Source organism: Lutra lutra, chromosome 9, assembly GCF_902655055.1.
Source record: "Lutra lutra chromosome 9, mLutLut1.2, whole genome shotgun sequence".
NCBI lineage: Eukaryota > Metazoa > Chordata > Mammalia > Carnivora > Mustelidae > Lutra > Lutra lutra.
In genome coordinates, this window is record NC_062286.1 from 132,346,360 (window position 1) to 132,363,554 (window position 17,195).

Below are 17,195 nucleotides of genomic sequence, written 5' to 3' on the forward strand. Positions count from 1 at the left end.
TGGGATTACCAGCACAGGGCTAGACAGACAGGGGGTCAGATTTTCTGAGGCAGCCAGCCAGGGCCTTAGGCTGAGCCCGGCAGCTTCCTGCTGTAGGTCGGCACTAATGCCCTCCCACCTGCCCAAGGGAAGCTGGCAGAAGAGCAGATTCCCTGGGAGCCTGTTCCTTTAAGAGCTGGGAGGTCCCACTTCCCCCAGAGGCTGGCCAGGGAAGCCTGCTCTAGTTTCTAACCCCTAGACAACTCCCGGGAAGGCCCACATAATTGATGTTCTGCTGACAGACGCATGAATTATGCACCGGGCATATTATGTGCATATTACATGCAGTCCTTAGGGCCTGTTATTCTAAGGCCTGAGTCAGCTTTGTACCTGAGCATGTGCCCTGCCCTCCCCTCCTTTCAGCCCCAGGATGCCTAGAAAAGAAGTAAAAGGGGCAGAAGCCTCATGGCTCCTGGGGGAAGGCTGTCAGCTGCTCAGGGTTGTGTTGGGAAGGTCAGAGCACCTCAGGTCTCCTTCCCAGCATGCAGGCACCCCTCTTCACCCGTCCTGGCCCTGCCCACAGACTGTTTTCTTTCCTAGGTCCACTGAAGCCTGACTTTAGAGTCAGGGCCTTACCTCCTGGCTGGGGAACTTCCAAATGGGTGTTAAACCCTCTGTGCCTCAGTTTCCTTATCTCTAAGATCTGATGGGGGTTGGGGGGTGGGTGTGGGTGGGGGGTGTCCAATGCAAGGGTGCAATGAGAGTCCAATGAATTCATAAGGCTCTTAGATCAGCTTTTATGGCTGTCACTACTCTAGCAGCCTTCTACTTATTTATGAGCTGGTTTGGGATCTAGGTTTGAGTCCTGACACTATTATCCCTGGCTGTGTGGCTTTGGACAAATCGTTACCCCTCTCTGAGCCTCCATGTCTCCGTTTGTATCTCTAGAATGGAGATGGAAGTAACTGAGCACTTACCACATAACAGCTACTTAATATATGCTACGATATGAAATTATGATCCGGGTAATTTATCTTCACTCCTGCTCCCAGCCCCTGGACTGGCTGCTGACGTCTGTGGGCCTGCTAAGGCCAGTGCCTGCTAAGGCAGCAGATATCCCGCAAATGGCCCGAAACCCAAATGAACAGTATCAACCTGGTCTCTGGGATGGACTGCAGGGGACCAGCCAGCACCGGAGTCCTCCCAGCCCTTCTTCAAATCCCTGTCTGGGCCTCTGCATTTCCAGCTTTGCTTTCCTGGGATCTGAGCCCAATCAGATTTGGGCAGGACTCCAGGAACCCAGCAGCAAAGGCAAAAGCCAGGACAGGGGACTTAGAGGCAGTTCTCAAATTCCCTCCCTATGAGGAGATTCCGGATCCTGGAACCCACCTGTCTGCACCAAATGGGGGCAGAAGCTTTGGTCCTCTGGGGGAAGTGAGCAGCAGGTGGGAGTCCCCAGGGTAGGGGTGCTAAAGCCAGGCCCTCCTCCTAAGTGTTGGCTCTGGTAGTTGATCACGGGGATGCCCACCTTTGGCTCTAGCAGCTATAAATACAAACTATTTATTATTGCCTCCACACACTCCCCTGCTCTTCCAGGAATGTGAACGAGGCACAGAATATCTGTGCATAAAAGGGCACAGGCTCCTGTCTGGAAAGATGGGGAGACATAAGCAGAGAAGGGAAGGGACTCATTCATGGGTACACAGCTCATTGGAGTCAAACCCCTTACATGGATGTTGGAAGCTCCAGCAAGCGGAGAGACATTCAGGGCTTGGAAACTGATTTTTTTTTTTAAGTGTCATAAATCATTTTTTAATTTTAATTCCAATAGAGTTAATCTACAGTGTTATGCTAGTTTCAGTGTACGGTATAGTAATTCAACAATTCTATGCATTATTGGGGGCTCATTGTGATACGTGTACTTTTATTTGGAAACCGCTCTTCATGCACAAGCATGTGTGTAGCAGCATTATCCATAAATGAAAAAGCGGAATCAACCCAAATGCGCATCAACTGATGACTGGGTAAACTGGTATATCCGTAGAATGGAATGTTAATTATCCATAAAAAGGGATGGAGGACAGAGCCAGGCTCTAACAACAGGGATGAACTTTGAAAACACGATGTGAAGTGAAAGAAGCCAGACGCCAAAGGCCGCCTACCGCAGGATCACATTTACATCGTGTCCAGATAAGGCAAATCTTTAGAGATAAAAAGCAGATTATGGCTGCCAGGATGGGAATATGGATTAACAGTTGTGTATGGTTATGCGGGATCTCTTTGGGGGTGAGCAAAGTGTTCTAAGACTGATATAAGGTGATGGTGGCACAACTGGGCAAATTTACTAAAAAATCAGCGAGCTGCACACCAGAAATGGGTGAATTAGATGGTATGTAAAATAAGCCTTAATAAAGTTGTAACATTTTTGCTTTCCATAATGAGTATCCCATTGCTTTTAATCCTCACAACTGTATTGCTAGGTCATAGGAGAGAAGCAAAAATCCAAGCAAGCCATAGATAGCCCTGCTGTGAACTCTGCGATGGCTCCATAAGCTCTTGGATAAAGTTCCAATCCTTGGCATTTATTTTTATTTTTATTTTTTTTAAAGATTTTATTTATTTATTTGACAGACAGAGATCACAAGTAGGCAGAGAGACAGGCGGGAGAGAGGAGGAAGCAGGCTCGCTGGCTGAGCAGAGAGCCCAACGTGGGGCTCGATCCCAGGACCCTGGGATCATGACCTGAGCCGAAGGCAGAGGCTTAACCCACTGAGCCACCCAGGCGCCCCTAATCCTTGGCATTTAGTTGGCATGTATTCCTTACCAAGTGCTGTGCTAGTTGCTGGGGATGCAGCATGGAGAAGACCATTTTTGTGGCCTCAAGGTGCTGGGAGAGAGAGGTGGACAAAATAACACAAAAACCCATAAAAGAGCAAGATGATGCCAGATAGTGTTAAGTTCTTTACGTTACTGAGAACAAACCAGTGGGATTGGTAGGGTAGTGGCGGGGGTGGGGGTGGGGTGTCCATATGAGACTGGGTAGTTAGGGCAGACCTATTTCAGGAGGTGCCCTGGTTGTTGAGACTTAAGGATGAGGAGTACATTGCTCAAAGATCTGAGCATTCTAGGCAGAAGGCATAGCATATGCAAAGGCCCTGAGGTGGGGATGAGTTTGGCTTAATCAAGCAACAGAAAGCAGCTCAGGGTAGGTGGGGCTGAGTAAGAGTGAGAACTGGAGGGGATGGAGGGAGTGGCAGGAGGAACTGATGAAGAATGATAAGGAGATTTGGATTTTTATATTAAGACTACCTTTCTTCTCTCTCTCCAGACTCTTTCCTGAATTTCCCACTGCATATTCCATCCTGAATCCTGGTAAAAACGCTTATAGTTCCCAAGCCGCACTGCCATGGTGGCTCACACCTCAAGATCCTCAGCATGCTGTTCCCTCTGCCTTTTAGTACCCCTCCTTCTCCACGTCTCCTGGCTGACTCCTACTGTGTCCCATCAGCCCCCAACTCAGAGGTCATTGCTCCAGTGAGCCTGCTCTGACCCTCCGGTCTGAGTCTTTTGGACTACCACTGCTCCTAAGCTTCTCCCATCAAAGCACGGATCTCGCTGAGCTGGAATGTGCTCCTCTGTGTCCTGCAAAGGAATGTCTGCTCGTGAGGACCCAGGCTGAGTCTGTTTAGGACTGCTCTGTCCTTAGCTCCTGAAAGAGTGCCTGGCACAGAGGAGGTATTCCCTAAATAGTTGATAAATCAGTGAACAGGCAAATGCATGAAAGGGAGGTTCAGAGAATGAAGTGAGTTTTCCAGGGCTACACAACTCAGAAGAGGTAGAGCTGGGACTTGATCTCAGGTCTGCAGGTGTCCACAAGACATTTTCAAGGACGTAGAAGGAGGCAGCTTCCGGACTGGTAACCCTTTCTCTCCTTTTATGGCCCTTCCGCTTCCCTGGCTTTAAACGGAGATTATAGCCGGGGAGTTTTAATTAGAAGGGTCACTGGCGCAGATCCGATTAAGGGGATTGGGAACAGGCTGATGGGAAGCAGGTGGGGGGTGGGCATCCATGGGGGATTGGTGATAAATTGGAGTCAGGAGCCTGCAGGTGGCGCTCCTGGGCACAAAGGGACAGGAATCCAGGGATAAGTACATTTGGACAACAAAGGATAAAGGCAGAGGCCTTGGGGTGAGCCAGCAACGGCCGCCTTCACCAACAGAGGGCAACCGAGTCACAAAGGTGGAAAGGGGGTGCCGTGGCATTGCTGGGGGTATCCTAGGCATTATATTTCAGAAGCCTTTGGGCTGAGAAATTTATTTTTACTTATTTGCCCAAGTTTCAAAATTGCAAGATTTCACATAAAAATCCAGATTTTCCCATTCATTTGGAAAATCGGATGATGTCTACATGCAACCTGGATTCCCAAGGGCAACCACTGCCTGGAGCTAAGGACAGCTGTCCCTTTAGACAGGCCCCTTTGCTCCTTTCGTTATCTGTCAGGTCGCTGTAGGTGCTGGGTTTGCAATGGACTCACTGACAGAATACTGAAGACTTCAACTGCTTACTGACTTGCTCCTGTATATGAAGAACTTTCTAGATGAGATCTGTATCTAATTGCACAAGCCAGAAACCTAGGGGTCATCCTTGTCCCCATATCCAACCCATCACCGAGTCTTGACAATTTTGGCTCACAAACATCTTTGGGTCTGTTCCATTCGCTCTCTGCAAGCTACCACCCTGCCCCCAAGCCACCATCACCTCCCATCCACCACTGCAAACAAACTTCTTCCTGGCTTCCCCAAAGACACTCTAGCCCCATGTGGCAAAGACCACTAGATGTCCCCAATACCTGTTCTTCTCTTCTTCCATTATAATAGAAATTTAGCTGGACATGGGATCACCCAGAATAAGGACTACATTTCCCAGCTTCCCTTGCAATTAGATGAGGCCATGTGATTAGGTCTGGCCAGATGAAATGTGAGCAGAAATGATGCTTTCCCATTGTTTCCTCTTTCTTGCTAGCTGGGAAGCGGATGTGATGGGTAGAGCTGAAGTAACTATCTTGGTTCTGAGATGGAAGTTAATCGCAGCCTTAGACTGGCCCTTTAGTGAAAAAGTTTGCCAACTCCTGGTCTGTCTTGTTTAAGCCACTGGATTTTGGGGTCTCATTGTTACAATCACTCGGTCTACACTTTGCTGAACTCTCCAGCCTCATCCTGTACCATGCTCCCCTTTGATCTTTCACTTCACGTGAATTAGTCTTCCTTTGGTCCCTCACAGTTCTCATGACCCTACTTGCCACAGGGCCTTTGCCCATGCTGTTCCTTCTGCCTGGAATGCCTTTTCCTCCACTCTGCCTGGTCAGTTTCTTCTCATCCTTCTTAGCTCAGCAGAGGTATCACCTCCTCAGGGAAACCAATCCTGACCCTGAGTTGATCAGGTCAAATCTGTAATTGCAGGCTTTCCGAGTACATGTCTTTCACTTCAGAATGCTGCCCAAGTTGCAATCTTGCAATAATGTCCACCTCTGTAGAATGTAAGCAACTTGAGGACAGAGGTTTGTGTCTGCTTTTTCTCAATCTTGAGTCCTCAGAGTGTATTTATGGAATGAAGAGTCAAATTTCATCCTGAAAACCACCTGCATGTTGTGCTGTACCCCTTGCCCTCACTTTGTAATCAGGGAAACTGAGGCTTAGAAAAACAATAACCAACGTGACAACAACAGAAGTGGCCAAGGCAGAGTTTGATCCTGTGTCTAGCAGGTGCTGAAGCCCTTCTTTGTTTTAACACCTGAGCACCATTTTTTATCCCAGGACTCTGGGGTCTGAACTATGGTTTTTAACATATGTCTTCACTTGAACCATCTCCCCCAGATGATCTGACTCTTTCCCACACAATCTGGGCTGGGCATCCTTCTCCTACTAGGTGAATTCAGTTCCCATGAGCTCTGTCAAAGCAGGGATTCTGAGAGCTGGTGAGATTACAACCTCCTGCCCATCTGAGGACAATGCCTCTGGTGGTGCTGATGGAGGCTTGACTCTGGTCCCTGCAGAGGGAGGAGGAACTAGAGGGAAACTTGATCAGAGCAGTGTTCTTCTTGCCTGAGTGACAGCCAATTCCCTGGATTTGCTGAGGGCATGTGGAACTGAGGCAGGGACTGTGGGTCTCAACAGTGATGAATGCTATCGGTCCATCCCTGCTCAGGGAGCAGTGTATTGAATAGAAACAAGGAGCACAGGAAATGTTAGGTAAGGACAGTGTCTATGGGTTCTACGGATCCACAAATCTGTCCATGTGCCCCTGAATCTGGTGGGATGGGGAGTGGGGAGGGTAGTATTTGAGAGCCCAGCCAGGGCAGCTGGAGGTGCTAAAGGAAGCTAACTATGTTGGTCTGGATGCTGGGGTTGGACGCCACTCTGGCTAATATCAAAATGATGGCTCCATGATTGGTCATTCTCGACAACAGCCAGATTTGCTGGCTAATGTCCAATATACATTTAGAAGAAGACATCTGGGGGACTTAACAATAGATCTTTTCCATGTAACATCTTAGTCTCACTAGAGATTCACGTTGAGGTGAAACGGATGCATGGGTTATCAAGAGACCTACCTTCCAATTCTGGCTGAGGATCTCTAGGACAGTGTCTTTCTCATGAACGGCCACTGAGAATCTGCTGGGTCTCCAGCGTAGTTCCTTTCCAAGCCATGACTCAGGGAACCAGTGGCTCTATCGTCTCAATGTGTGACTTGCATTCTTGCCAAGGCAGGGGCAGGAAGAGCGTTGGAGAAGTCACGCTTGCCTGTGCCCAGAAGTGATATGCGTCATTGCCTCCCCTGACAGTGAGGTCTGAGATCTACGCCCTCGTAGATCTCAGACCTCCCTCGTGGGGATGCAGTAAGTGCTCTGAAACCTAGAAAATGCTCACGGAGGCTGAGGAGATGGTCTCCAATGCGGGTGTATGCGAAGTGTGACGCACTGGGAAGAGCAGAAAGAAGTGACGGGCATTTGATGGGTCAGTCCTAGAGACCGGTCATCCAACGCTGTGCCCAGAATCAGTAATACGATAGAGCGCACCGAAAATGTGAACAGGGTCGGGGGCGCCTCCATGGCTCAGTCGGTTAAGCATCTGCCTTCCGCCAGGACCCTGGGATCAAACCCTGCATCGGGCTCCCTGCTCAGCAGGGAGGCTGCTTCTCCCTCTCCCACTGCTCATGCTGTCTCTCGTGAACGCGCGCTCTCTCTCAAATAAATAAATAAAATCTTTAAAAAAATGTGAAGAGGGTAGATATGTTAAGTGGTCTTACCATAATACAAAAATAAAAATAACTGCGATAGATAGAATAAAAAATAATAGCATTTGGGGCAGATCTTTAAAAAGAGAGAAATTACCGGCAAAAAAAAAAAAAAAAGGAAGAAGAAGAAGAAATCTTCTTTTCCTTTCATTTAAAAGTAGAAATCCAGTTTTACCGACACTGAGTCCATGAATCCACACTGGCATTCTGTTTGCCATGTGCATCAGACAGCCATGGGGGAAACGGAAGTGCCCCGAAGGAGGAGAGGGCCCCTCAGCTCAGTGGGTTGGCAAAGAAACCCTCACATCTTTGACCACAGCCCTGCAGTGTGTGTATGCCTGGCATGGAAGGGGTTTCTAGCACTCACTCCTCTCTGGTTCTTGTCTTCTTCCTGGGCACACTGGAGGCCTCTATATCCTTTGTGCACAACTGTGTGACTCTCTATGCCGTGGGAGGATGTAGATGGCTTCCAGGCGGAGGGTGAATGTGTATGAGCTCCCTTCTTCTCCTCAGCAACAATGGGGGTCTCGTGTTGAGAGGACAGTGGACCCTGAGTCACTGCGACTTGGATGAGGGCGTGCTGCACTCTTGCTGGGTCCTTAGTGGGAATCACACAAGTGAGAAATAAAACTTGGATGTGTCAAGTCACGAGATCGTGTGTTTCCTCACGACTGCAGCGAAATCTAGTGTATCCTGACTAATTCATCTAGTTGAGCTGGAGCGCAGGTTCTGTTCTCTGTTCTGAGCAAACTAGTCCTCGCAGATAAAGACAAAAGGCTTACAAAGATCTTTGTAAAGAAACAACAGCTTGGAGGTCGGGTTAGTAATGTCAGCCCAGGTGAGCTCCAAGATAACCGCTAAATGGATACTTCTCCTGGTGTGAGCCCCAAAGCCCAAGGCCCCGAGGTTCAAAACAACGATGAGCTCATCAGATCTGACTAAAATTAACTAAAAAGGTCCAAGTTATCAGGAAGACTCTGTTATATGAATTTTCACCCTTTTACAGTGAACCGTCTTTATTCATTCAAACACAGGAAGAAACATAATCGATGAACAGAAAAAATGAATGAATAAACTAGGTCCAGTGGGGGGGGGGGACCAGAATGTACTGGTTAAGAACCTAGGCCTGCATTTTATTTTATTTTAAAGATTTTATTTACTGGGATGCCTGGGTGCCTGGGTGTCTCAGTTGGGTAAGCATCTCTCTTTGGCTCAGGTCATGATCTCAGGGTTCTGGGATCGAATCCTATATCAAGGAGAGGCAGAGAGAGAGAGAGAGAGGGAGAGAGGGAATGATCTCAGGACTCTGAGATAAGGATGTGAGCTGAAATCAAGAGTTGTACGCTTCACTGACTGAGCCACCCAGGCGCCCCACAGACCTGCATTTTAATCCCAGCTTCCTGATTTTTCAGCTATGAGCCCTTGGAAAAGTTACTTAATTTCTCTGAGCCTCAGTTTCTTCACCTGTGCAATGGGGATCACCACAGTTCCTACTTCGTTGATGATTCCATGTGATCACACATATGGTGCCCAGCATACAGTCACGGCCCAGGGAATGTTTGTTGCTCATTTGTTTTCAACTGGAAGGAAGACGCGAGCTTCATATAAGACCATTTTAATGTGGAATCTGTTATCATGAGCTATTATTACTATTCACTGGCAGGGGACTGAAGAAAAGAGCAGAGTCTGTGAGACCTGGGTTCAAATCCTACCCCTAGACAATGAATGTTCCCTGTGTGGAACATCACCTCTCTGAGTCTCAGTTTCCTCATCTGTAAAATGGGAATAGTAATACATACACAGGCACTTTTTTTTGGATTAACCTCAGTCATTCATCCATCTGTCTGTCCATCCACCCGTCCATTCATCCATCCATTCAATGATGTACCAGGTGCCATCTTAGGCAGTGAACAAATCAGGCAGAACTCCCAGCTTGTGTGGAGCTGACCATCTTGTAGAGGGAAGGGGTATGCAGTGAACAAAAAATAGGTCAACAGGATAATTTCGGGTGATGGTGACTGCTTGGAAAAAATTAAGCCGGTTGGTAGGAAAGGGGACCAAGAGATGTGTTTACCTGAGATGGTCAGGCAGGGCCTCTCGGTGGAGGTGACCTTTGAGCTGAAACCTGAAGGATAAGGAGGAGCTGGCCATACAACCATCAGTGGGAAAAGCATTCCAGGTGGAGGAAACAGTAAGTGCAAAGGACCTGAGGTGGGAACATGTCGCCAGCATGGCTGAAGTAGGGAGACTGAAGGGAATAAGAGGGGATGAAGCAGGAGAGGGAACGGGGCGGAAGTTTATGGGTTTTCAAGCCACACATGCCAAGCGCAGAACCCGCTACAGTTCTTATGAATACTCTTAGCGGCCGTCTTCCACTGACTCCCTTCTTCGTGCCCCACTAAGGGCCTGCTCTGGAAAATAAGGGCAATCATTCTTGGGTCCCAGAAGAGTCCCTCAGATAGCCAGCCAGAATCCCCCAACCCACTGTTTCCTCTCAGTGGTTTTCCAACCCTGGAAGCCATGCTGCTCCTCAGTGGCAAATTCCCACTCGTCCAGGCCGTCCTGGGAGTCGAGCCCAGCCTCTCCCCGACTGTAAAACCCCACGGCAGCAGTCTCCACAATATCCTGAACGGAGTCCCCTTACCATCTATGACAAGGGTCATTACACACCTTTTCTTCAACACGCTCCTTCTCGGGACCCTCAAGAGCCTCCCGTCTTCCTGTTCTAAAAGGGAAGTCAGCAGAGCGCTCAGCACCTCTCCTTGGCTGACCCTTGGGCCTGGAGGGTCCCTTTCCCACCCCCTCCCGCACGGTTGGCTTTTTCACTTCTTTCAGGACTTGGCAGAAATGTCACCTCGGAGAGGCCTTTTCAACTTCTCCCAGACGGAAGCATGAGCCCTTCTATAAGGTAGGAACTACGTCTTGTCACCCCCCCCCCCTTCTTGAAGCCCTCCAGTGGCTTCCTACAGCCTTCAAAACAAGGTCCGCACTCTCACAGGGCTTACAAGGCCTTGCCTGATCTGGCCCCCATGTTGGCCTCTTAGATCTCCTTTCCTCCGCTCTTTCCTGGGGTGCCTGGCTGGCTCAGTCAGTAGAGCATTTGACTCTTGATCTTGGAGTTGTAAGTTCAAGCCCTATGTTGGGTGTAGAGATTACTTAAAAATAAATAAATCTTGTGAAAACCCCACAAAACTCCTCCTCATTCATTCCTTCCCCACTGTTCTACCTCCTTGGTGACTTGCCACAATCTGCAGTCATCTTGTTTGTTTATTTATTCACTCACTCATTTTCTGCTTCCCTGCCTACCCAATCAGCACTGTGAGGGCAGGGACTATGCCTGACTTGCAAAGCTGAACCCCATTCTCCAGCACAGCGCTGGATTGGTGTTGGCCCTCCACAAATTCTGGTACCTTAAATGAAAAGTGAATGGGTGGATGGATGGACGGTTGATTCGGGTTGGTTTGGGTTGGTTTGGGTTGGTGGGATAGTTGGGTTTAGAAGCCATGGCCCCAACTGGACCACCCAAAATGCAATGTTCATTGAGTTCTCACCCTGTGTCAGACACTACAGGGAAATACAACCTTAAATTAGCAGCTGAACTTCTAATAACAATGACATAATACTAACAGCCAAAATGTACTGATTACTCACCATGCCAAGCACTGTGTTAGCTGCTCTGCCTGCCTAGTCTCATTTACTCCTTATATCAACCCAAAGAGGTAGATACTCTCATAATCCCCATTTGTAGTTGGGAAAACCAAGGTTCACAGAAGTGAGGCTTCATGAAGGAGGAGTCATTTGGGCTGGGCCCCTGGTAAGCACAGGTGCAGAGGCTAGAAGTGGGGAATGACAGGCAGCCCCGTGTGGCTGGCGCAGGTGTGCACAGGCAGAGAAGGCTGGCAAGAGTAGACACCACCACTTATGGAGCACCTACTGTATGCCATGTCCAAGGCATTTATCACAACCATCCCGGAAGACAGGACCTTTCACCACTGCCGTCTTTAAGAGGAGAAATCTGAGGCCTGGAGCAACTAAATAACTTGCCCTGAGTCACACATCAGAATCAGGCTTGAACTCAGGCCCACCTGACCCTGGGGTGGGCACGCTGGGTCAGAGGGGTATTCAGGGGTCTAAGAGGGAGAAGACGAAGGCAAGCTGTTAATTGAGCAAGTACTAAGAACCAGGCACAGCGTATCATCTCGCTCAAGCCTCCCAAGCACTCAGGAGGTATGGTTGTGGAGGATATGATTTTGGACTGTTTGGTATTATTTTTTGAGAATCAACCCTCCTCCTCTCTCATGTACTCAGTGAAGCTGCCTCTGTTCTCCAGTCTCAGTGGGTAAGAACGACACCCACATTTACCATTAGAATAACCCATCCCCCTGGCCGCAGTGATCAGTTTAGTAGTGTGGACATGACTCACACTCACCAATCAAGTTTCATCTTGGGCTTTTTTCCCCTGGAATTATTGGAAAAGAAGTGTACTTTTTCATCAGGGGCTACAGAGTTATCATGATGTCAACTTGGAGAGGCCAGAGAGTCCTCTTTGGACCTTTGGAAAGAGTCTTCCCAAGAATATAGTCAGTACGGGGGGATTCTATGCCAACAGACATATAGGCAGGTTAAGCTCCTAGATACAGCCATTCCTGAAGCCAATATCCCTGGACTTTCCATTAATGTGAACTGATCAAAACCCTTTTTTGAATAGGCCACTTTGGGTTGGCTTTCTGACCCTTGCAAATCAAAAGTGACCTGGCCAACAAAATTCTCACCTTCATTTAGCAGGTGAGACAACAGATTCATACAGGTAAATTGACTTGCCCAGGATCACACAGCCAGGAAGTGGCTGAATCACACAGAGGTATCACACAGAAGGTACCTGGCATCTGACAGATCTTCAACAAACATTGATTTTTTTCCCTCTCCACTGATCAAGAAATGGTGGAGGAAAGGACCAGAAGAGATATACCACATGGAACTCCCTGTGCTCTAAGCTGCTGGGCTGATTCTGGTTTCCTTTTAAAATCCTTTAAACTGCCCTGGGGTCTGGCAGGAGTGGGAACCAAGTCTCAGGAATTGGCGAGTAAAGTGAACCAGCTGTCAGGATGTCTGCATTTGAATAAAATTCCTGAGGTTCCCCTTCCCTCCAGAAAATGCCCTCTGAGGGTCCTGGCTATAACTCAGGGCTTCCAGGGAAGGACCTGAAGTCTTAGCACTTACATATTTACTTATTTACTGATTTAAAATACAGTTGACCTTCCTCGTTTTTTTCTTAATTGACCTAATACTTCTTAGTGACTTATGCTTAGTAGGCTCTTGCACAGGTAACAGATTTGGTACCACTAAAGATTCTGAGGTCATTTGAACTTTTCAAAGCTCCTTCACACTGGGGCTGAACGGACAGTAGAGGGTTAGCCTGCCAACTCTAGTGTTGGACTTGCAGTTGGGCTGCAATCCCAGCCCTTGCCAGCCTGGTGACCTCTGGCACATTTCATAACCCCTCTGAGCCTTAGTTTCCCCTTGTGGGAGAGAGAGCAGATTTGGAAGAAGTAAGACATGGAAGATAAGACACCCTTAGTACAGAGGTTAGAACCTCTTTAGGTTTGGGCCATGCGAGGGTGTTCTGCATAGAGGCTGGGCCCTGGCATGGGTCGTTAAGTCAGTGCTTGGGCCTCAGCTTTCCCAACTGTAAACTGGCCACAGCACTGCAAACCGTGGGTGGAAAATGCACACCCCCTCTGTGCCAGGGCAGGGCGAGGGGCCCGAAGAGAGGCCGCTCTGTCAGCTGGAGGGCTCCACCTACCGGTGTGCAGGTGGCTTTGGCCCATTCACTGAATTCCTTGCCAACCTTTATCTCTTCTATGAATCCAGATTTCTAGCTTCTCAAAAAAAAAAGGAAAGAAAAGAAAAGAAAAAACCTAAAATCTGAGGCTCTGGCTATGCTGGACATGTCCTCCTCTGTGGCAATCAGGCTGGATCTGAGCGTCAGCTAGTCCAGGCCTGTGTTTTTAAAATCTTCTGCACAACCCGCGTAAATTGTTTATGAGGCCTGCTTGGCCTCTGCCGTGATCTCGGCTTGCGAGCCTAGGAGTAAATCATTGCAAGCGTGGCCGGCGATGAGGGGAAGGACTCAGCAGTGCCAGAGAAACAGTCATGGCCTCCTCAGAGTGCTGGGCCTGCAGCTGGGTGCACGCAGTGCTCTGACTCAGGGAGGGGTGGATGGGACACCTGTCTCCTTTAGCCTCTCACCCAACCGTACTGTGGCCTGACTGTCCTGGTCTGTAAGAAAGCCACACTGTTGCTTCCTTTTAGTCCCTGGCTACATTTTCTCCTGTTCCTCCTGCTTCCAGACTCCTTGAAGCTCCTTCCCATTCTCCATCACTTGCTTTGCCAAAAAAACAAAATGATGGGATAACAAACAATAGGGTGCCCCAGGAGGGCCTCTCTGAGGAGGTGACATTCGTGTGGCAATCTGAAGGATGCAGAGGAGCCAGACATGGCACCATCTGAGGACAGGGTGTTCCAGGAAGAGGCAGCAGCAAGTGCAAAGGCCCTGAGGCAGAGAAGAGACTGACACATATGAAAAAGAGAAAGGAGAACAGTGTACTGGACCGTGGAAGGAAGGCAGTGAGTGTCAGAGATGAGATCACAGAAAGAAGTGAGGAAGGCCTTAAAGACCAGATGAGCCATTTTATTCTGAGAACCACGGGAGCCACAGAGGGCTTCTTAGCAGGCCAGTGACATGGCCAAATGTGGGTTTAAAGAGCTTCCAGCTGTGTTTAGTAATGGCCTGTAGCTGGATTGGAACAGATTCAGGAATCTAAGTGAAGAGGATGGGCAGGTGTGCAGGTGAGGGATGGTGGCGGTTGAGAATAGAGAAAACTGATTCAAGGCATATTTTGGAGGTGGAACTATCCAATTTGCTGATGGCTCAGATGTGTGGGGTGAGGTAAAGAAAAGTCAAGGAAGAGTCCCTGGTGTGGTCCTGAGCAACCAGGAGGATGACAGTGGCTGTTCCTGAGCTAGGAGGACAGGGTGGGGCATCCTGGAGAGGCTGGAGGAGCACTGGGGTCAGATCACGATGGGCTGTGCACGCAGGCTGAGGGATCCAGATAAGACCCCATAGGTAATGGGGAGCTACGGAAGGCTTCAGAAAAATAGCAGAATATTCATTTGGTCATTCAGTCATTCGGTCATATTTTTGGAGATAGGTGGTCCACATTCTGCTCTCTTCCAGACAGCAACGCTCCCCCAACCAGCTGTGGGTTAGAGGGCACAAGCCACCTCCCTGGAGCCCGGGTGTGGATCAGGGATCTCACCTGCTGATCCCTGGGTTCTCTTCCTCTGCTCTTCCATCCCGATTAAGGAGCTGAAGTGCATTTTAAAAATCTTTAATTACTGACAGCCTGTCTCCCCTCTAAAAGCTCCACCAAGGCAGGGGCTGACTTCATCACTTCTGTATCCCCAGTAGTTGACCTGGGCCTGGCACATTGTTGGTGCTTGATTAACTGTTTACTGAGGAACTGAATTAAGAAGAAAAAGCCCCAGTCTGCCACCTTTAAGGATCAACTGAGATAACTATGAAGTGCCAGGCTCAGGGCCTGGTATACAGATGGCATCCAATAAATGGTAATGAAACTGCACAAAAAATATGGTCACACCGTCTGCAGTCCTGGCCCAGTTTCTGGTGTGTCTGGAGGCTTTTCCAGGCCAACATGGGCCTGAGGGGTGGGAGGGAGAGGAGGCCTGTGACCCACACTCCAGGGCCCCTGTCTTGGGCCTGGACAGGATAGGCGTGGTATCTGTACTAATCGGGCTAAGCAGCCGGATGTGTAAAGATGTGTAATCCAAGGCCTCAGCATCCTGTCCTGCTGGCTTCAGCCTGACCTTGGCTGGGGATGACCCAAGTCAAGGTGGATGTCCTGACCTCCCAAGGGTCTCCAGAGTTGAGATCTTTTACACAGCCAGGGACAGAGACCAAAGGGAGCCCTTCTCAGAGGGCAGAAGGGGGCAGGCTCACCCAGTGCTCTGTCACCCTCCACCCCTGCCAATCTGGGAAGTTCTATCTCTGTGCCCCTCTCCTATTCCTGCATCTCTGTCCTACAGTCCTCCCTGTTGGGGGTTAATGCTGTACAAAGACACTGTCTCACAGAAGAAAAGAGGAATCCATTCATTCATTCATTCATTCAGCAAATATTTATAGTGCCCAAACCATGTGCCAGGCCCTGTTCCAGATTCTCAGGACATAGCAGTGACCGAAGTGGATCTTGTCTTCACAGGACTGACATGGGGGTAGAGGCAGCAGATATTAAATGAGGAAACATGAATTAGCAAGATCACTTTAGGTGCTACAAAGATAGGCTACTGGGATAGAGAGTGACTGGGTGTAGGAGGACATCATTAGCTATGGTGGTCAGGGAGGGCTTTTTTGAGGAGGTGACATTTGAACTGAGACCTGAAGAAGAAGGATCCAGCTGTATGAAGATCCAGGAGAGGAACACCCAGGTAGAGGAAAGAGATTTTAATCCTCACAAATCCTAAGATTTGGCACTATTACCTCCATTTATTGGGCACTTACTATGTGCCAGGATCTGTTCTCAGAACACGCAATACATTGTCTGACATTTAAAAAATTGGCTGTAATTTTATAGCAGAGGAAACTGATCCACAGGAAAGTTAACCACTTTGTCCACGGCCACACAGATAGCAAGGAGCACAGCTGGGATTTGAACCCAGGCCTGCTCCATCCTCCAGCTGATATAGGTTATTCCCTCTCCTCACAGCACAGGGAGGAGAAAAATGCATTGTTGAGCACCTAGCAAGCACCAGGCTGTTCGACTTCTATCATCTTTTCCTGCCCCTACCTCTGAAGACCACCCACTGATCCCCAGCCACGTGACCCATTCTGATCCCACCCATGTGGTCCAACCCTCCTAGCCATAGTGATTCGCTGTGGGGTGGACATGTGATCACGATGGGCCAATGAGAGCGAATCCTGGGACTCTGGATGACCGGCTGGGGAGGAGCCGTTCTTTTTTTGAGGGGAACTGTCTTACTTGGAGATTTGGAAGCCGCAGAGACCAGAGACCTTGTCTGAGAGTGAAGCTCGCCCCGGGACAGGCGGAGACAAAAGATAGGGAGAGACTACTGCAGGACAAGTCCTGACGGTATGGCCCCAGGGCTGTGTATCTGGGGCCAGAAACCGGAGCTACTTCTGGACTTACCAGTTACTTGAGGCAATTACTCAGCTCTCTAGTTCCTAGCTGAAGCTATTAGAATTGGATTTCTGTTGTTTGCAACTGAAATTAGAACATTTCCCCCCTCCTGGAATGTCCTCCTTTGTCTTCTCCTGTGCCACCAGTAGTAGTATTCTTACTGCCACCAGGAAATAACCACCGCCGTCACTGAGACCGTTCCCCCTGGCATTCACACTGGCATTACCCATACCAGTATCGGCGCCACCACTGCCACTGGGAATGGGTTTTGTGCTGAGGCTATTCCCGCTCCCAAGGTCGACGCTGGCACCTCTTCCATTACCTCTGCTCAGGTCACACTCTCTGCCCGCAAAGCTCTCCCCTGCTCACGCGGCACTTTCACAATTTGCGCTGAGTTCCACTGCGGTTCCATCGCAGGAGCAAGAAAACCCAAGTTGGCAAAGAGGATGGAATCTGCCTCCAGCTACAGGCAATACTGCTCCGGCTGCTCAGACTCTCTCCTTCATCCACTCCCTCACCCGCTCATTCATTTATTACAGAAACGTCACTGATGGCCTTCCAGCAGGGAGCCACGCTCTGTAGGAAGCTAGGATGCAGTGGACACAGACCTGGCTCCTGCCCTTACTGAGCTGCCTGTAAGGTGGGCTCTAGGACATTCCAAGGAGCCTCCCTCCCAGGCCCCACAGAAAGCCTCCCCAGAATCATTCT

At 49.2% G+C, this 17,195-nt stretch overlaps 1 protein-coding gene across 4 annotated transcripts in view; it reads right to left on the bottom strand.

The window, feature by feature from the left end:
* The window catches only part of KCNB1 (potassium voltage-gated channel subfamily B member 1), a 105,109-nt gene that overhangs the window by 17,139 nt on the left and 70,775 nt on the right, over positions 1-17,195 (bottom strand). The window contains exon 1 of one of the 4 annotated variants that reach the window (XM_047746112.1): positions 16,714-16,854. The exons of the other annotated variants lie outside the window; for them this stretch is intronic. Coding sequence (XP_047602068.1) covers positions 16,714-16,806 — 93 coding nt within the window. The 5' untranslated portion in view covers positions 16,807-16,854. Of the gene's footprint in view, positions 1-16,713; positions 16,855-17,195 lie in introns of those variants that run through there. 4 annotated transcript variants of the gene reach the window in all.